We start from the raw sequence: 20,206 nt of genomic DNA, 5'->3' as shown, positions 1-20,206 counted from the left end.
TAGCCTGGCTAGATTCCTCAATGCCCCAGCACAAAGTGAATGTTAAAATTGTGTTTGCCTCTCCGTATATTTCCTTATCCTGCTAGGAAAGAGGATATAGTAAATAGATAAACAGTCCACAATTTACTGCATTGTGTTTAAATATTCAGCATTCTGATTCACTTTATTCAGTTGTGACTTTGTGTAGTGGGTCCCAGTATTCAACTGACTTGTTTGCATGTACTTTGTTTGAAAAACTAATTCTGATTTTTTTTTCCACTGGATGCTACAATCATTTCCGCATTTAATTTTTTTTGTTCCTTAGAGAAAGCCAGTACTGCTGAAAGGAATGGAACTGGGCACTTGCACAACCAAATGGACAGTAGATTACTTGAGCCAAGCTGAAGGATCTAAAGAAGTAAAAATTCATGTTTCTGTGGTGCCACAGATGGATTTCCTCAGTAAGAACTTTGTGTATAGGTACTTCATTCCAAGGCCTCTTGTATTTTAAAGGCATGTGCTTGTAACTTTCAGACATACAGTGCATCTGTTTGAAGCTGAGGGTGAGAATATGAAGATACTTTGTGAAAACTGTAAATTACTTATCAAAGCGCTGTCCTTGATTTCCCTCTCTTCTTTTCATTCTACAAATATCTGAACACCCTGAATTAATACTTACAGGGTGAAAGGCCAAACAGGGCCTTAAAAGTGACGGCATGAAGAAGTGTTATAAAGGTATTTTGACAGAGCACCCTTGTAGGAAATTTGAGCCTGGCATTTGCTGGCGTTAATAAAAAAACAAACCAAAAAACCCTTGATACTAGATGATATGCTATTTTCTTCTAATTATATGGTGCGTTTTCAATGTTACTGAATAGTGCTAGTTTCTGACTCACTATGTGTCTGAACCTCTTTGGATGCTGGCATGTGGCAGGCATTCTATTCCACTCTAGAGGGATGTTACCAAGCTCCTTTCAAAGTTAGCGTGTGCAGTTCTGAGAATGTTCAAACTACTGGATACCACACCAGCTCTTTAATCTTGATGTGGGTCACATAAACTCTTGATCTCTCTGAAGTTCCTCTTATCTAGCTGCCAAAACATTTCATCAGAGTTAATCTAATCTCAGTCATTGTGTTGTTTTTCAAGGGTAAATGCCTTTACGTTAATTGTCGTTTGTTTTACCTAAGTGGGAACAAGGTGTGTTCGGTCTGTTAAACTTTTAAGAAGGCAGAAGCATATGCTGTAAGTGTAGACAAGCTACAACTCTCTATGAGTGAAGCCTGTTGTTCAGGGGAAAAAACACCTTATCATGCTATATTCTGCTCACTGCATAATAAACTTTTGGATCTTTGAAATTAGGTCATACTTGAATGACTTTGCCTTATCTCCATATTTCCTTTTCCCTGCTCTATTTTGTTTCTTTCTATAACACCTCTTACTGTGAGTTCACATACAGTTGATCCGGCATGCTAGTTTTAGCAGGTTTGTAGACAGGCAGCTGAGGTGCTCTGATGGTGCTTCATGACAGCAGATGGTAGGACTTTCACCTGCTTCACTTGAAATTCAGGAAGCTTTGACCCTTTCCACAGCAAGCCCCTCATTCTAACATGAAGGGAGAATAAGTAGAACTAAAAGAATAGAAACACTGAGGACTTAACATGCAGTTCCATGATTTTAAACTGATGCACGTGAGTAGTACTGCAGTCCTGTTGTAAGTTGCGTGTTCCTACCCTGTCTTTGTGTTGGTTCTGGAACTCATTTGGCCACGTTGTGATGTGCTGCAGAAATCTGAATGTTTTTCTGCTGTTTTAGCTTTGCTAGCAGGTTCACCATGAGGTCAGATAAGTGCCAGTGCTAGCGTAAGGGAGGAGATGGGATGATTAGGGTAAACAGCAAGGGCAAAGCTGTGGCAGCACCAGCATGCATCAGTTTAAACCGTCATGGAGCTGTGCTCTCACTTTCTTCAGTAGAAAATGTAAATGTGCATGATATAACAGTTCAACTGAAGTCAGAGGGTTGGTGTTTGGTTTTTTGTTTGTTTTTCCATTGACTTCAGCGGTGGTTGTGTTTGACTATTACAAACAAGCCTAAAATGTTCAGAGAAGTGGTGTAAGTACTGTCAGATGCAGGTCACATTCTGGTAGAGGGGATAACAGGATCACAAAAAATTTTGCTGGCGATAGTTTCTTCTTAACGCTGGGTACTTGGTGTTTGCTCTGAAATTTGATGCTTACATGCAATATATTTGTTAGCCAGTGACACTTAATGTGAGATGGTGAGTTGAATGAACGTAACATTGAATTCATAACATAATATTCATAACAATGAATACATGTCCTATTACTACTTGTGCTTGGTTTGCAATTCAGCTGTCAACTGATGCCAAAATCTGTAATGCTTATGAAAAGCTCGCACTATTTAAACAAATATGTAACACTTTTATTGATTTCAGAGGGACAGACTCTAATGCCCAGTGATTCTTTTTAAATCTTCTGAAGTTGTGTTTAATAAATTCAAGGAAAACTGTAAAGAAACAGTTGAAAATATCAATTCTGTGTTTTGCTCAGATGAGGCAGCACATATTTTTAAAAAATAATCAGATAACTGAAATAAATTTTATAGATCTACAAATGAGGATCGATATCTGTGTTCCTGCACAAATTCATAGCAGAAAATGCATAAACGTATGTATATCACCTGCAGTGGTTTTCTTGATGCTGAGCTTTTCTGCAAATTTATAAAAATGTACAGTAAACAAGCCTAAAAATGACACACTGTTAGAGAAATAGTCTAAGCAAATATTGCCAGACGTTGGCCACAGTTTGAGTCTAATTTGACTGTGAGGAAATTTCTTGTACTGTGACTCAAAGTATTCAGACCTCTTAAGCTCAAGAGGGGATCTTATCGAAGTGTATAAATAGCTGTGGAGGGAGTAAAGAAGATGGAGCCGGATTCTTCTCGGTGGTTCGTGGTGACAGGACAAGAGGCAATGGGCACAAGTTGAAATACAGGAAATTCTGTTTAAACTATTTAACCCCCCTGCCTTTTACAGTGAAGGTGGTCAAACAATGGAACAGGTTGCCCAGAGAGGTCATGGAGTCTCCATCCTTGGAGATACGTAAAACCTAACTGGACGCTGTCCTGGGCAATCTGCTGTAGCTGACCCTGCTCTTGGCAAGGGGGTTGGACTGGCGGATCTCCAGAGGTGTCTTCCAGCCTCAGCAATTACATGATTTTGCTTGGATATACATTGGAACAATTTACTAAAGCAGAGAGGTTTGTAAGTGTAGGATTTCTATCTCGGTAGAACTCTTCAAACACCCACTGCAAACACTGATTAGTCACCATGTTAGAAAAAAAAAAAAGGCAGCATATTGCATCTTCAGTTATACTAGATATGGTAAGAGAGCTTATGATTTTAAACCTGGCATTTAGGCCATGTGTTGTTACATTGATTCATTGTATAAATTTAAATATTTATATTTCAGAACTCTGCCTTTTGATGTATTTGTACGAAGAGCAGCTGAAGTCAAACACAAGGAGTACTTTCTTTCTGAGGTAATTTCTTTAGTGTCACAGTTCTTCTGTCAGTTATTTTGCCAGTATATGGAGGGGAAAATGATGAATTGTAATTTAAAGTCTTAACTCCAGTAAAGCACTTGATCTTAGATTTAACTGTTTCGTGTGGCTTGGAGCCAAGGCAAAAAATGTGGGGAGAAGTAATTTTTCTCGGAAGTTCTTTTGTATGTGTACAGTGTGGTTAACTTCAGCCATCCTGTTTCTGTTAACAAAAACTGCTTACATGAGCAAAAATTCCAGCATAAAATTTAGAAATCAAACCTTGCTTTAGAATAACAACTGTATCATTTACATGTTTTGCAAGAAAATGTCATGAAGATATTTTAGAGTTTGATTACATCTGCTATCAAAATACAAATACAGATATATTGTAACATAATTTGTGAGTAGCAAATGTGTGGCTATCTTTATGTGTTCAAACTATGAACATTCAAAACTACACATTCAAAAATGTGTATCAGTGTTCAAACTAGGGATTTTTCAGGTAACTGTGATTAGGAAGCAAACAGTTTTGAATGCAGACATGCTTTTCACCTTTTTTGCTACATAGGATGCTGTAAGTTTTGAAGCCAATTGAAATAACTTCCTGCATCAGTGTTCTGTAGAACTTAAGTTATAATCTGCATTTGCTTTGAATCCGTTCAGTAACAGCAATGCTGAAGCAGTTGACAAGTCTCCCCCCACTTTACTCTTCTACTCTCAGTTAACATATTTTTCCCATTTCTTGAGATGAACAGCAGGGAGCAGTAGAGTAAAGGCAGTATAACAAAGTAGCTGAATTTGTAAATGCCATTTATTTGTACCGTATTTTAATGAAGCCCTGCATTAGATTAATGAGAAAATACAGGCTCTTTGTTTAAGTGTGTTTGTAGTTCTTATTAAAAAACAAAAACAATTCTCTTCATATATTCTCTTCAGGATGAAAAGTACTATTTGCGATCAGTGGGTGAAGATGCTAGGAAGGTGAGTTACTTGAGATTACAGTTCTAATATTGTAAAGTCACAGTTCAGGAATATTTTAAAAAGCCTGTTGTCATCCGCTGGCTGTGTAGTACAGGCATACAACTTGTTTATGGTCACTTGGCTTGTGAATCTGACTGGATTTAAGTCAGAATATTTAAACCTAAGTGTCTAAAATAGTTACTGTGATATGAGAGCTTAGCTGATCACTGCAGAGTACATGCCTCACCTCTCATTGTTTAGCTTTTGTTGTAAACTAATATAAAAGGATTTCTGATGATCTCTTGCTTCTTCAGTGTGATTTCTAGCAGCCATGGTTCAAAGCAGCTCTCTGGCTGTTCATATTAATATTGTTGACCAAGTCAATGCTGAAAGGGTGACCACCAAAAAGCATCGCTATTTTCAGCTATTTGCCAATGCTGAAGTTCTAGCCCGTGTTTCATATGATGGGAAATGATAGTGAAGTGCTCCCTTATTTTAACGTGCATATAAGGTTCTCTAAAAGTTACGTCCTTTTTGTTTCAGGATATTGCAGATATCAGAAAGCAGTTTCCTATTTTGGCAGAAGATGTTCAGATTCCAGAGTATTTTGAGAAGGAGCAGTTTTTCTCTAGTGTCTTCCGCATCAGCTCAGCTGGATTACAGTTATGGACACATTATGATGTAGGTAATATATGTGTTTAGCATAAAATGTTGCAGATGGCATTATGGAGTTGAGATATTAAGGTGCAAATCTCTGACAAAGATCAGTTAATGACAAACTTCACATATTTTGAAATAGTGAAATGAATCACATTCAGTGATACAGTGAATTTTAAATAGATGTATTGTGTGGGCATAACATCTTACTGTTTTTATGTCTAATTCCATACTTGTAAGATTAAATGATGTTTGATTTTTTTTTTTCCCTTTTTTTTTTACTGTTTTGAGTTTCAGTTAAAAATCTGAAACACAGTAACTTTCAACATTTTCATCTTCAAGAATACCTTCATTTTTTTATTCTAATGCCCAGATTGTTGGTAATTGTACAATGATTGTGGTAGTCTGTTGCTGCAATACAGTAGATTCCAAATAAGATTGTCTTCTAACATTGTGCAGTGTAATTCTGAATAAATTTATAAGAAAAATAGTTTTTTGCATTATAATTAGGAAAAAGAACCCTTTATCAACAGGAAGTCAGCAAAATGAGGTAGGAGTAACACTGAAAAAGAAAAGGAATCCCAAATACATTTTGTGTTATATTTTGCTGGTTTATATGTCTAAAGTATGGTATGTCTTTGTGTTTTAAGATGGAAGGACTTGATTCCTATTTAAGAAAAAAAAAAAAGTTGTTGGAAAGCAATATTGTATTTCCAGATATACTATTTGTCAAGAATGTGCAGCTAAGGGGATAAAGTAACTCACATTCTTGAGTTTTTTACATTAACTATATGGGGAAGCTCTATTAGCTAATTCTTAACATATGAAGGCTTTAGTAATTCCTTCTTTTAAGCTGATGATATTTTAGATTAGTTGCAGGCTATGTATTCATTCTTAACTCTTGGCTGACATCTTTCTTACCATGCTTATTCCAGGTAATGGATAATTTCTTAATCCAAGTAACAGGGAAAAAACGAGTTGTTTTGTATAGTCCTCGAGATGCACCGTATTTGTATTTATCAGGTATGCATGTCATATATATCTAGTTCACAGTTTGGTGATCGTCGTTGCCTTTCCAGCTCACAAGCATTGCACTGTAGAAAAAAATCACTAACAGACAGCTTGATGTAAAAGAAGCAATTTGGTCCCTTAACTCTGATCCTGTTTGCTTCAGCCAAACCTAAGCGTTTCAGTGGGGCAGGTTAGGAAATTTGCAAAGGAGCACAGCAGCTTTGCCTGGTTCTGTTTTCAGCACCTAACTGTGGAGGAGTACAGTGTTCTGTCTGGATTCAAAATGGTGTTTTAAATGTCAGGGAAAGTGTCATTTAGTGTTAATAAGGTTGCAGTTACAGGTGAAATATAGACAACAGGAGAACGCGTTCCCTCAGGAAATGAGGAGTGCCGTCAGGTTTGCCTGGTTTTTAGAAGAGTTACAGAACAATAAACCAGTATTAAATCTGATTCAAGAACTGCCATTTCCAGCAATGTGATAATGCTTTGTTACTGTTGGAAGAGTAGGAACGTTTATTTATTACTCCTGAAAACCTTCCTAGGTACTAAGTCAGAGGTGCTGGATGTGGATAACCCAGACTTAGAGAAATACCCCCTTTTTGTGAAAGCCAAGCGCTATCAATGTTTTCTGGAAGCAGGAGATGTGTTATTTATTCCAGGTAAGTAACAAATAGTTCCTGACCATGTTGCATTTTTAAACAGTTTTGTTTGCAATTTCTCATTTCTAGGGATGGTTAAGAGGTTACTAAAGCATTTCTGTGTTATTAGTAGGAGCATCTAAAGACTGGCAAAACCTATCTACTTCTTCCAACTGTACTAATTAGCCTAATAAAAGGTATTATTATCCCTACCTACAAATCTTACCTTCCTTCAAGATTACACTATATGCTTCTGAATTTGTGTCTTAATAGATTAGCACTATAAAATCTGAAATAACTTCAGTGACCTGAGTTTTCTAATGACAGAATTTGAATGAAGTACCATTTCTGTTCTTCTGTAGCTCTGGCACTTAAGAACTGTGAGGCACATGATTTCATGAGAATTATGGATGGTAGAGTTATTGGACCTTCTAGAAATCTGTAAACACCTTTGGGGAACGGGAAAACAAGTCCTAATCATTTTTCTGCACAAGCTGAAAATATAAAGCTTCTTCCTGGGCTGAGATGACAATTCTGGTGATCAGGGAAAGGCATTTGAATTACTCTTCTTGAACTACTCCTACTTGTTATTAATTTTTTATTTTAACTCATCATCAGCTTGTGGCAGATACTTATTCTGTTATTTCTCATATTATCTGGGCAATATAAACAGGCCAGTAAACAAGAAGGCAGTAGGTTTTTAGGAAGTTTTAAAATAGATTCTTAGCCTTGGACTGTTACTTAATTTTGATCTTACCATTTGTGTTTCTTTCTAAAGAAACTTTTGGTTACAGTTAGTGAAAGGTATGTCACACTGTTGCTAATGTCAGCATACATAATTTCTGTTTTGTTCTATGCAGTACAGATACTAGTTTAGTCTTTGCCAGTAGGTGTGCTGGTCCAAACTTAAGACACACTTGGCACTCTTAACAATGACTGTGGAGTGTAGGGATTTTTGAGTCCAGAGAACGGTGCTAGCCATGTCAGCATTCTGGAATGCATATTGCTGAAAAAACGAGGTGTTCTTTGAGAAATGTGCGTGGTTATTATGGAGAAGGTAGAAGCAGCCCCTCTTCCTAACCTGAAAGAAACTTCTTGTTCATTTCTCAGAATAAGCTTTCCTACGTCTTCAGCACATACAAGCACACCTAAGCTGCAATAAGCACGGCATTTAGTCTTTTGACTTAAAATTGAAATAGGGTAAATATACCATATTAAACTTCTTTTTAAAATGTACTCGATGACGCAAAAATGTCTTTGCTTCCTTACCACAGCCATGATGATTCAATTGGAAAGCCTCATGACTTTACTATGAAAAGATAAGCAACTTGCGTGGCTGACCTGGGTGACGCTGGTGGTTTACATTAATACTTGGACAATCTGTGCAATCTGTGCAAGGTTAGGGACTAAAACTATGAAAATAGATATCTGCATTCAGAGTAGAGATGAGTGAGGTGAACAGGGAAGATGTCGTATTTTCATCCTTCACATGCTTATCGTTTGCTTACATTTGAGTATCTCTTTATACTTCAGGAATTGTTACTTTTGTGTGAAGTTATGGATCGACATAAATATCTGAAAGAAGTTAAATTTGGTATAATGCGATATATTCAGGGATGAATATTTATAAATAAAAAAAATGCAGTAGTTGAGGCTTTTCCTCAACTAGATTTAGTTTGGGCGATTCTGACACTTGTTATGAGTCATGTGGAAGTTTCGGAGAGTAATTTTCATTTTAGACATTCTTCTTTCTACAGCTTTGTGGTTCCACAATGTAATTTCTGAGGAATTTGGAGTGGCACTGAATGTCTTTTGTTTTTGAGTCCTATGATAAGAGTGACACTTACGGAAATAAAGATCCCACGGCAGCCTCTAGAGCTATACAGATCTTGGACAGGGCCTTGAAAACACTTGAAGAACTACCTGAGGAATATAGGGATTTTTATGCTCGGAGAATGGTATTACGCATCCAAGAAAAAGCCTATAGGAATGACTATGGATAAAATAACACATTGTAATTCAGCAAGCTCCTATGAAAGTAGAAAATCGTATGTTAATACGGGAACTGTCCCTGTGTATATACATACATTTTCTGTAAGACTAATAAAAACTATGTTTATAAAATTTGTTATAGATGAATGTTTATCTTGTAGATCTTTTTCTTTTTTCTTCATGTGCAGTGAGTGCACAGTCTGCTTGATCTGGAGATGGTCTGTCTTTTACAAGGCATACATTTGCAGTGCCTGCACTTTTAACTCTATTTTTTATTGGAGTGTCCTACTTAAATTTTTCTGAACAAAAGTTTTGGTATCTGTGCTGGGCTGACAGCATGTATGCTTAGAAGTAACTGCATGTTTTCCTGAATGCTACCTCATTTACTAAAGTTTAGGAAAGCCATAGTGGTTTCTGAGGAGGTCCAAGAAAGCCATTGGTGGTGGTTATAACTGTCATGGTTTCTTTCTGAGTAATAGCCTGGTAATAAGTGTGGGGAGTTTCTCCTCCCCTTTGTGGTGAAACTCAGAGTGGGCATTGGGAAAAAAGCAAGAGCTACTCATGCAAGGTTAAGCTTAGAATTGTGCAGCAGCTTGACCACAAGTAAATGATTTATTCCTCTCCTAGCTGAATAAGGTACTGTGCAGTAAACCTTGTTTGTCACTGCCCCAGTGCAGTTTGGCAGCATTACTGTTTCTGCAGCTGTGAAACACTTGCAACTAATGTGCCCACAAATCCATCCAGCTACAGTCCTAGAATCTGAAATGAAGTTCATAGTTCTGGAGTAGATGTAAAATCTATTGGGAGCAGTGTTTGAGATGCATTATGTTACCCCTCTCATTATTATGAGAGGGGGTTGCATCGCACCTTTTGGGATGGAGCCTGTTGTAGAGGCGTTGTAGATGGCTACTTTTCAGCAGATTGCGGTGCTTACAAAAGCCTTGTGAAATAAAGATGGGCATCTCACAGAAAAGATAGGTTGTCATTGTCTCTTTGTAAATCCCTCTGATGTTATTACTTGTGCTGTTTGGGGAATGCAGCGTTTATCTGACTTAGGTCAGTCTGTTACTTCTAGCAGTGTTTTTTGAGAACTGTAAGTTCTCAAAAGCTCTTAGACTAAATAGATATGTAGTGTTAATAAAGTGCTGGAAAAAACTTTCTCCAGAAGAGCAGAAGATTGCAGCACTGTGCAGATTATTCTTCTAAACCTGTTCTTCTTGGCAGTTCAACACAGTGAAAATAGTCTGCTACCATGTGAATGGGCACCCGGCCACCTTAATGAATAGGCATGAATGGAACCAGCCAAGCGATTCTGATGGGCATCATTGTACGTTCCGAGGGTAGAATTTAAATTTGGGATCACAAATAGGTCTCCCAAAATTTTTGTTCGAAAACGAACAAGGATTGCTTGTGCATACTGCTGAGACAGAATCTCTGTGTCTGTTAGTCTGGGGAAGCCTCTTGGCTTTGTTGGATTGGTAATGTTGAGGGCCCCATCCGAACTGCAGAGGTGTACAGAGCATATTCTTTGTGTGTTAGGACTAAATGGAGAGGCTCAGAGAGCCTGCGGGGCTAGGCAAAGCTGTGTTCCAGCATTGTGCCTGCACAGCTATCTCTTTTAACTCTAACCACCGGCAGTTTCTCAATATGCTAGTACAGAGAAGACTGTGCTGATCCCTCATTCTACCATTTCTTGATTCACTATGCCCAAAAGAAAGGTGCTAGCTTGGTGTTCTCAGGCCCCCTCAACACTCAGGTATAAATAAGGAAAGCTTCATGGAGCAGCAATCCGTGTATGAGGGATCTGCTTATGTCTCAGCTTGTGAGGAAGTGCCTGCTGTGCTCCGGAGGAAGGCTGGGAGCCATTTGGGGCTCTCGGGGAGAGGAGAAAGTAAAAAGAGGAAAATCCTGTGGGTCAAATGCATTCATTGCTGTGCCACCTAATGGTGATATTAAGATTTTCAATAATACTTCTTTCATAGTATGTATGTAAAAGGCATAAATAAGATCTGTCAAGCCACAAGTATTCAGAATGCCATTTTGAATATTTTTGAATCCCCCTTTTTATTTTGTAAGGGAGGCTATTAAACTATTAATCTAAACACCTTAGGCCAAATAAAACCCTTGCATCCCTCAGTTGCAGTTACTAGCTCTGAGGTAGCCCAGCAGGAAAGCTACAGTAATTCCCTTGTTTAGGTTAGCGTGAAGTTTGGACTGGAAAGTGCGTATCTGGCTGGGAAGAGAGGGTCATGCTGAATTACATGTGAGCCAAGTGCTATAGCAAGTGCAGCTATTTCCTCTTCACACTACCAACTTTAAAATGAAGCCTTTATTTTATTTTTATATGTCAGCAAATGAGGTTATCTCACCCTGATCAGCTGGTGGATAACCCAGCCCTGCTCATGCTTGTCTTCCAGTGTTCTGTGAGAAATCTCTGCAATGACAGTGGATTTTTTTCCTGCCCTGCCCATGACCCCTTTGGTTTTCACTTCTCTAAGACTGTTAGTAAACCCCACCAGATGTGATGTAAGTGCATATTCAAGAAAGATCAACAAAAACTACTCTATGTAGATCAGTGGGAAGACCAGCACAGTAATTGTTCTGTCATTGCCACCCTTTGTTCACTTTGAATCAGTTTCTTCAATTTCTTATTTAATAACTTGAATAAAACAGTTGTTCTGAAATGCTATAAAAGAAGAAACCAAGCAGTTTAAAAACGTATTTTCTTGATTTGAGCATAATGTGACTAATGACACATCTTGAAGTTACTGTGTCCAAAAAAAAAAAAAATTTACTTGGTGCTTTCTAACCACTGTGCTACATGGTGTGAAACAAGCAGTGAAGTGATGATTGAATGGTGAAAGCATTAAAGGAATAAATTCCAGCTAACATAGTGAGAGAATACATGTAGCCACACTTAAAAATCCATTACTGAAATAGAATCATAGAATTAGTGCTACTGACATTTTGTGGAAGTTTGTCCTTTAGAGACCTAAAGCAAAATAGGATCATGCCACAATAAACCATGAAGTGGTAACAGGTATTAGAAAAATAAACACTGACCATCTTAAGCATTCAAAACAGCCACTTCAAACAGCATATTCAACAGAGGAGTTAGGTGATGCAGACTGCCCAGGACTGAAAGATGAGTTAAGATACTTAAATATAGACAGTATCTGAAATCAGCAGTTTAAACTTGGCCTACCCCAAACTTTGAATTACTCTAAAAATTTGGTGACTGAGGCTTTTAAAATGTAAGTTCATTGCAAATCAACACCTGGAAAGAATTATTCATTCTTGGTCATATGAAATATAAAGGATCACAAATAATTTCAGAAGATAAATGTTTTATACATTTTTCCTAATATGGTTGCTGTGGAAACAATCAAGTGAAAAAATTGATGTCAAAATATTCTCTTGTCAAACTATTAAACAGGTCACCAAAAATCTGCCTATCATGTAAGTGCTGAAGATTTGATGTACCTAACTTAAGAACGTGTTTCTCTCCAGGAGCTACACAGGGTCTAGGTTCTTAATACAAGTGTCAAGTTAAATGCCTAATGTGAAAGGGTTTGACTTGATCATGAAGGATCAGAAACATAGTTGCAGGATGAAACTATTTGCCTCATTCACACTGTTAGACCCACAACAGGACTACTAACTTGACTAAGATGAGGATGATTTTACCATAGTAGAGGTTATATTACATAAGGTGTGATCCCAATATGCATTACTTCACAGCTTCAAAAAAGTTCCTGTACAGACTTGATTCTTTTTAACTCTGGCAAAAATGTATCTTCCCAAACCTGAGACATTTAGATGTTTCCATGCAGACAACATAGGTGTTGAAGATACACATTCCGAGACAGTAACTTTTACAAGGGATTCTCCATAAGTTAGCATCACTCAATAACCAAAGATTCCGGTGTTACTAGAAGGACAGACAAAATTTAAAAAATTTTTTGGACAGTTATCTAAGTTTGCCTTAAAGTTGCACGTTAAGATTTCCTATTTTGGTTTGGGTCAGACTCTAGGAGTGGGAATAGATTCTGAGCTCTGTATGTGGTAATTCCTGAGAGCAATGATCTCTCTTAAGTGGCGATTCCTGAGAGCAACAAGAGCAGATTACTTCCTTTCCAATTGTTCAGATCTGTTCCTAGTCAATATTTTTAAGAGCAGATTGAAAATATTAAAAGAACTGCTCAACCATATAAAAAGCGCAGCTCCATGTGCGATGCTATGTTCGTACAAAAATGCTCAGAAGCTATTGCTTGCAATAATAACGCAGATTGCAGTAACGGACAATTTTTGCTGTAAAAACATTTATACTTCAGCTCTCAAGCAGTACATGAATTGCTTAAAACTTTCATCACACAAAAGCAATGTATTTCTCATGGTGGGGAATGAGAAAGAAGAGCTATGCAGATAACCTGTAAGGGATGCAATAGCTTTATCTGACAGCCAGGCTTAGGTGTATTGCTCAGAGGGTAAACTCTGGTGCAGGAGATGTGAACAGCGTTGTTTTGCACTTCAGCACTGGTATGTCTCTTGACTGCTTTTTGTGTCTTGCAAAAAAAGACTCTGCAGTGCCAAGTTTAACAAAGGAAAGTAACAATCATGACTGAAAGTGCTCTCTGAAAGCTTACTAAAAGAAGGAAAATTTATTCTGAACCTTGAAGTAATGGCATTCTGCTCCTTTTCAAGTACGTGAGATGTTTATACACATGAAGAAAAAACAGATAAGAATGTATCTTTCCCTTTTGTTCTACCATAGAATCATAGAATCATTAAGGTTGGAAAAGACCTCTAAGATCATCAAGTCCAACCGTTAACCCAACACCACCATGCCCACTAAACCATGTCCCTAAGCGCCTCATCTACACGATGCTTTTCTGGTCATTTGCTTAAGTAGAATTTGGCACTTCTTGGGCCGGCACTTGGAAACATGTAATGAAGCCCTAATGACAGGAAACAATGGCAAAGCCATCACTACTGTATAACCCACACTACACTATATGCAAAATGAATGCCTGTATCAGTGATGTGGAACAGCTAATCCTGTGCAAGTGTTTTTTGTCAGCAGGAGGAGTGAATTATGCTGTTAAAATGGATAGAATGAATTTAATCAGGAACAGTACATCTGGCATCGGGAGAAGCAGTGCCTGTCTCTGCGACACAGGTGTTCTACGATCTTGGACTACTTGCTTAATGACTTCATTTATTTTATTCAAGTTAGAAAGAGTCACCTTGCATCTGAACAGAGTTAAGAGATCAATAAGACCAACGGAAAGCCAGCCTTGGTCTTAGGGTCTCCATCAGCAATATTTAAATTTTCATCAGGTTATGAGCATCAGAAGTAAACTTTTTTTCTTTAATCTACCATCCATTAAAAAAATGAAATGAGATTTCAATGTAAGATTAAAAAGATTTTGAAGAGTAACTCCAAAGGTGATTGGAAGAGGCTGTCTCTTGTGGATTGCAGTCTGAGACATCCGCCTTTTCTTTTGTATTGCACAGGGACGCCAGACACGCAATTCATGTTTGTGGATTCTGCTAGGCAGCGATGTACCTAAAAATGTTGCTCACAACAGAGCACACACATTCCAAATTTTTTACTGTTCTTTACCTTCTCTCTTATATTAACTAATAAGACCCCATGTAATTCAAAAAAAAGCATTCAAGGTAAAGGGATGGGTATACTTTAACCTCAGTGCTTCAACTTTCAAACAACAAATATTGTTTATCTGCAGAGACAGTGAACTAACTGTTAGCTTAGGAAAGATAGCATTGTAAAAATCACCATAGGAGGGAGGAAAAAACAGGTGACGTTTTCTTTCTGCACATAGCTCAAAAAGAACCTGTTGGGAAAACTTGAGCGCATGATCACGCACAATCACTTTTATCTGTGAATATCCACAGTTGTAACATCCTAACTCCTAAACTGACTTTGCAGTCTTATTTAAAATAATTTCTATGACTATTTAAATACATAGCACTCCTGTTAGTTATCTCTATCAGCAATAATGTTCATTTAGTAAGACAGAATAGCTCACCATAAAGTGCTTGTGCTAGCATAAGGGAGGCAGCAGGATGTTATCAATGGGAGGACAGAAAAGATTGCTCCTTTCAGCAACATATCAAGACGGACCTTAATCACCTTTCAAAATTAGGGGCTAATACTGATTTATGCAATAGCATTTACAGAGATGTGATTAAATTAGTCCTAGATAGGAAGAAGGTCACCAAAGTTTCTAGTATTTAAGATGCACACAAAATAAAATCATTTAAGTCATATAGAATCTGGACAACTTCACAGAATCAAGCCCTGTTTTAAAGGAATTTAACAGGCACAGCTTAAAGCATTTTAGCATTTCTCAAAATCTGAAGAATGTCTTGTCTATTGTACAAGAAACAAGCATGTAATATAAAGAATATCAGCTATTATATACTAAGTTGTACTAAGGACTGTGTAATGTTGCTCACTCCATTCAAGAAATGTCTTGAACCAAATCACTTTAAGTAAGCATGAGAATCACTTAACTTTAGGCATTTACATCTAAGCTTATTAAAAACTGCCTTTACAGTTAACATCGAAAAACAGGCATATACAAACTATGACCCATTTCATCCTAACAGAAATGTTTACACCCTTAGGTACTTCATGCCGGCCTTCCCATGTATGTGAGATGCCACTAAGCTGTTTTAGAATTACAGATGCTGGCTACACAAATACAAAGCCTGCCTTGAAGAAAAGCTATCAAATAAATCTGATTTTTTTAAACTGGGTCTCCACAAACACCTGATAAAGCTTAATCCACAAAACTTAACTGCACATTCCTTGTTTAATGGTTTTACATTCACATCAAAGTGGTTTCACCCATTAGAAATAGTTTATTTTCTACATTGTTTGCAAAATTTATTTTTAGCATGCATTGTAGCGAATGACAGGGGTGCATTCCAACAGAATACTACAACTGTTTAGAGAATGAAAAACAACCAGTTTTCCCTCCACAATATAAAGTCTCAAAACAAGATTAGTTTTACAACAAAATGCTTATTCTTCAAATTAATACAGCAACACTTGAGCCTATTTTATTTAACAGTTATTGTAAGCAGCCTCCTTAAAACAGGTTAATAGTATTTTCATAGGACAGCCATCCAGAAACTTCTGAAGACAATGTCAATATTTTACTGTTTTCAAAAGCTTGCAACAACCTACTCCTGCTGTTTTGGCTGGCACAGAATTGTTCAGAAATTGGTCTGTGATCTGCTCTGTTATTGGATAGGGCAAGTTTTAGCCTACTCAAGTTAAACTTCAGTGAAACTGAAATGAGAGGGAGCAAGATCAGTGGGGTGTTTTGGGTTTTTTGTTGCTTTTTTTTTTAAATTTTATTTTATAAGTGGATAATCAAAGATATTTCAAGCAATTTGTAGGCTTTCTATTAAAACCATTTTGTTAGGTGACGCATATTTCTTTTACAGAAAAAGTCCCCGCGTATGGTGCAAGTGTTATCAAAAGCACCAAAAAAGGGAAATAGCCTTCCTTGGAACTAGTCTAATTATTATTAGCAATAGAGTTCATGTTCACATTGTAAGGTGCACACTGTATGCATAATCCTACTACCCTTAATATTTTGAGTATTAAGAACATTTTCTTAAGAGTTCAACACACTTTTCTCATTCTTCAGTGATCACTAACATGTGCACAACCTTTGCAAGAGTTGTGAAAATGCCATCTTCAGTGAGTTGGCATCTCCGGTGAGTTGGCAAAACTTACTCTTGTAAGTTTTAACGATGCCAATAGAAGAAAGATGACCCAGGACTTTTCTTCCACAGTGTAAGGAAGCAAGAAGCAGGGGGAAGATGTTGCTAAGCCATCAAACATAGGAACAAAGTTGAATAAAATGCCTTTTTTCAGAACTGAGCCACATTTGTTTGTGTAATCTTCACAACGTTTTGTTAACTTGCTTCTGTATTCGTATACTTCCAGGAAATACAAAACCATTTTAGGCTACTGGTTCATTGTTAATAGCTGCAGTTGTCTTTAAGAGGGATTCTAAGATTTATTTGTAGACAAATGGAAAAAGTTACTTACAACAGTAGAAAAGTTCCACTAATACCCTCATTTGTCCACCTTTCAGTAATTCTTTCTAAAGAACATTCGGTTTCGGGGCCTGAATTAGATTACACCTTTTGTATCTGATTTGTCTGGCTCTGTATTTAATTAGAGGGTTTTTTTTTCTGTAAGAAAAATTGGCTCTGAAAATAGATTTTTGGGTGGCTCAAGGAGCAACTACTGCAATACATTTAAAGGAGATAATAGTTCTAAAAACTGAAGCATTTTGAAACAGCATTTTGGACAACAGTCTAAAAATTTTTATGCAACTTGTAATACATTAGGTACTTATGGCTCGATTTAGATCAACATCAATGCAGCAATTATCAAGAAAAACCTCACCAGTCCAAGGCAGGGATAAAGACACCTCTTGACTTGAAAATACAGATATTACTGCTGGTCCTTATAGAAGTTAGTCAAAGCAATAGCAAGGTATGTTGAAACAGCAATAAGCTACACCCTGATCGACATTCTTGGTCACTAACATAGCTATGTCAAAATTTTCCAGCCCCCAGGTGAAATTGGCTATTTACTAGCAGATACTACACAATGAATTAATGAAATTTTACAGTGACAGAAAAGGCAAGGCGCACACAAGGAAGAAAAATGGATTGGCACTATTATTCCAAAGGTAAATATTTGTGACTTTGTTTCCATTAGGAGAAATGTTACAAAACTGGAAGATTTAATTAACTAATTAAAACAATTTTCACCAAAATACATAAGTAAGATTGTCCTAGCAATCATCATTTTCCTTAAGCCAAAAAACTAACGTTACATCTGTCATTGACAAAGACCAAAGTTTTTAGCCCTGAAAGCTACTAAACTGAAGTATCCAGACATTTGAAAGTCTTGAGTACTTTAAACTCCCATTAGAGGCAGTATATGACGTTAGACATCCAGGACTAAAAATTTTGCCAACAGATTGAGAAGAAACTTTCACATTTAACAAAAAAACATGTATAGGATAGTTCTTCATAACACTTTTTTTCAGGAATCAAATGATAACATCTGTTGTAGATATGAGGTCCCAATCCTCCTTTTTAAGCTACTGAAATTTATATATAGTATCTATCAGCAATGCAGGACTGATTTAGTATTCTCTTCAGAAAGCATCTGCTCAAAGTTGTAAATCTAGATGGCAACATTTACAATGTCAAAAGTGCCTTTACAATGAATATACTATTCAGATACACACAGTCTTAAAATACTTCATGAACTCTGAAATGGTTATCTAAGGAGGGAACGTCATCAGCAAAATGTAGTTGATCATTTATTTCCACACCAAATTCTTCAAGTATCTGTACAAATTTCTCATGCTCTCTCCCAATCCATGACCTCATTGTGTCAAACACTTGGTATGGTGTAACATGAGCATGAACTTCAATTCCTGTCTGTGCAAGTTCTTTCAGCACTTCAGGGTAAGTAACCCAAGTATTGCTTCCTCCTGAGTGACCACCATCCAACCAGTAAATTGCTTTTATGTTTTTTAAGAAGGCATCTGTATTCTTGTCTTTTTTAGCTTCCTTCAGCTCATAAAGCAGCTGGTTCAAAACCACACAACCTTTACTGAAGCCAATCAAAGTAAACGACACTGCACCTACAGCAGACGGTATAATGAAGTTCATAGCAGAATTATTAGAGCATTCACAATCTCTCTCTCTTTCTGTGGATGAGCAGCCATTCGTTGTAGGAACAGACTGCGGCTGTGATTTACAAGCAGCTATTTTTGCATCCTTGCTGACACCATGCACACTTTTCTGGGACAGCAGAATATTCTGAGAGAGTCTGAATGCATTAACTAGCAATGCATGGAGATGCTTGAAAGCTCCAAAGTCAGTGCTGTGCTCTGGTGCTCCAAACATGTTGCTCGCCACAAAGTTGTCATAACAACTGAATTTGTGCAGGTGCATTCGAGAACACTTTACAACCCAAATAAAGCTATTAGGGAACCGGCGAGCAAGTATGGTAGCAACACTTTCAAAACTCCAGTGCTCCCACTGAAAGTTTTCTGGGTGGCAAGACATGATGTCATGATAGTTCTGAAAAATTAAAAAAAAAATAGAAAAGACGCATTACTACATTGTGAAAATACTTCAGCTCTGTCCAGAGTACTTATAGTGACAAGACAGGACTGCAACAACAGAGAAACATGCATTAAAGAGGCGCTCACTTGCTAGGCTTCCAGAACAAGACACACATTAAAGAAACTGGCATATTTAGATTTACTTATTCTATTTTAATATTTTTACCACACATTTTTAATACCCCCAGAATTAATACAATAAAAATAAGCACATGGAAGTATTCATAATGTTTGTTGATTTCACTCCAAGAGAAGATTAAAGTATTATTCAACTTAGTATGACACAGAATACATAATTTTACTGTATTACCTCCATCTGCAGAAATACTGATTATCTTTTTACAGACAAACAACAGACTTAAAATGTCGTAATAAGTTTTCTATTTTTTATACAGAGAAAAAAAAAATCCCTCTCATTCAGCTGTAGGGAGTCTTTATTCCTCTTGTTCACATCCATATGGGGCATAGATGGAAAAAAATTAACCCCCAAGTCATGAATGATCCTCACCTCTGAATCCATAATGGCAGAGAATACTAATTAGTTTATTTTATTAAGGAATAATAAAGCCATGGTAAATCAAAAATAGTTTTCTTAGGCCATGCCAATCCCCAAAATGAAAATCCACAAAGTTCTGCATCTTTACCTTACAGAAAAGGAAAGCCTTTTCCCAGAACAAAAAGACACTATCCCTGCTTTTGAGAAGTAACGACTCTTGAGATTAGCTGACTACCCGGAGTACCAGAGCCTGTGATGTTACAGAGGTCGACCACATGCTCAGGGACAGCATTTCAGAGTCTCTCTTTTCAATTCCTTGTCAACTCGGAGACAACACATGCCTTCTTCAGGACACGCTGAGAAAGCGTCAGCACCTGCGAAACACCCGCAGGACGATGTCTGGGGTGTCTGTACACCTGCACAGAGATGCGGTGCCAAGCCTGCCGAGGAAAACTTGCCATCTTAGGATTTCATCGTCTTCCCCCCACTGAGACTCTTTGATGCCATTTCAGATACTGCCGTCACCGCCAGAAACGTCCATCTCCGGCAGTACTATAGAAGACTCCCCCTCCACTGCTGCTCCATTTCAGATTCCAAGAACGGCCCATTCCCGCTACGTTTACCCGACGGTAACGGGCGGAGAGCGCGCGAGAGACGTTCCCCCGCGGGAAGAGCTCTGACTCGCCGCGGCGGGATCCCCGCAGCCCGG

The 20,206-nt window shown here is 37.5% G+C and overlaps 2 protein-coding genes across 2 annotated transcripts; one reads left to right on the top strand and one right to left on the bottom strand.

The window, feature by feature from the left end:
* Positions 1-310: 310 nt before the first annotated feature.
* On the top strand, positions 311-8,940 carry TYW5 (tRNA-yW synthesizing protein 5). The gene is given in 8 exon segments (XM_009577314.1): positions 311-459; positions 3,469-3,538; positions 4,478-4,522; positions 5,045-5,182; positions 6,094-6,181; positions 6,712-6,828; positions 8,565-8,619; positions 8,621-8,940. Coding segments are annotated over 8 exon segments (834 nt in total). The 5' UTR covers positions 311-328; the 3' UTR covers positions 8,811-8,940.
* An 8,934-nt stretch (positions 8,941-17,874) lies between these two features.
* LOC104072064 (chromosome unknown open reading frame, human C2orf69) lies at positions 17,875-18,954 on the bottom strand. The gene has a single exon (XM_009577313.1). The coding sequence runs from the start codon at positions 18,940-18,942 to the stop codon at positions 18,118-18,120; it is 825 nt and encodes a 274-aa protein (XP_009575608.1). The 5' UTR covers positions 18,943-18,954; the 3' UTR covers positions 17,875-18,117.
* Between the last annotated feature and the right edge of the window lie 1,252 nt (positions 18,955-20,206).

This window comes from Fulmarus glacialis, unplaced genomic scaffold (assembly GCF_000690835.1).
Source record: "Fulmarus glacialis isolate BGI_N327 unplaced genomic scaffold, ASM69083v1 scaffold1865, whole genome shotgun sequence".
In the NCBI taxonomy this organism is placed as follows: domain Eukaryota; kingdom Metazoa; phylum Chordata; class Aves; order Procellariiformes; family Procellariidae; genus Fulmarus; species Fulmarus glacialis.
The sequence above is the reverse complement of the archived record's forward strand: the minus strand, read 5'-3'. Positions and strand labels throughout refer to the sequence as shown.

Excerpts from the sequence above, each read along its gene's own strand:
- LOC104072064 (XM_009577313.1), bottom strand. The coding sequence starts at position 18,942 with ATGTCTTGCCACCCAGAAAACTTTCAGTGGGAGCACTGGAGTTTTGAA.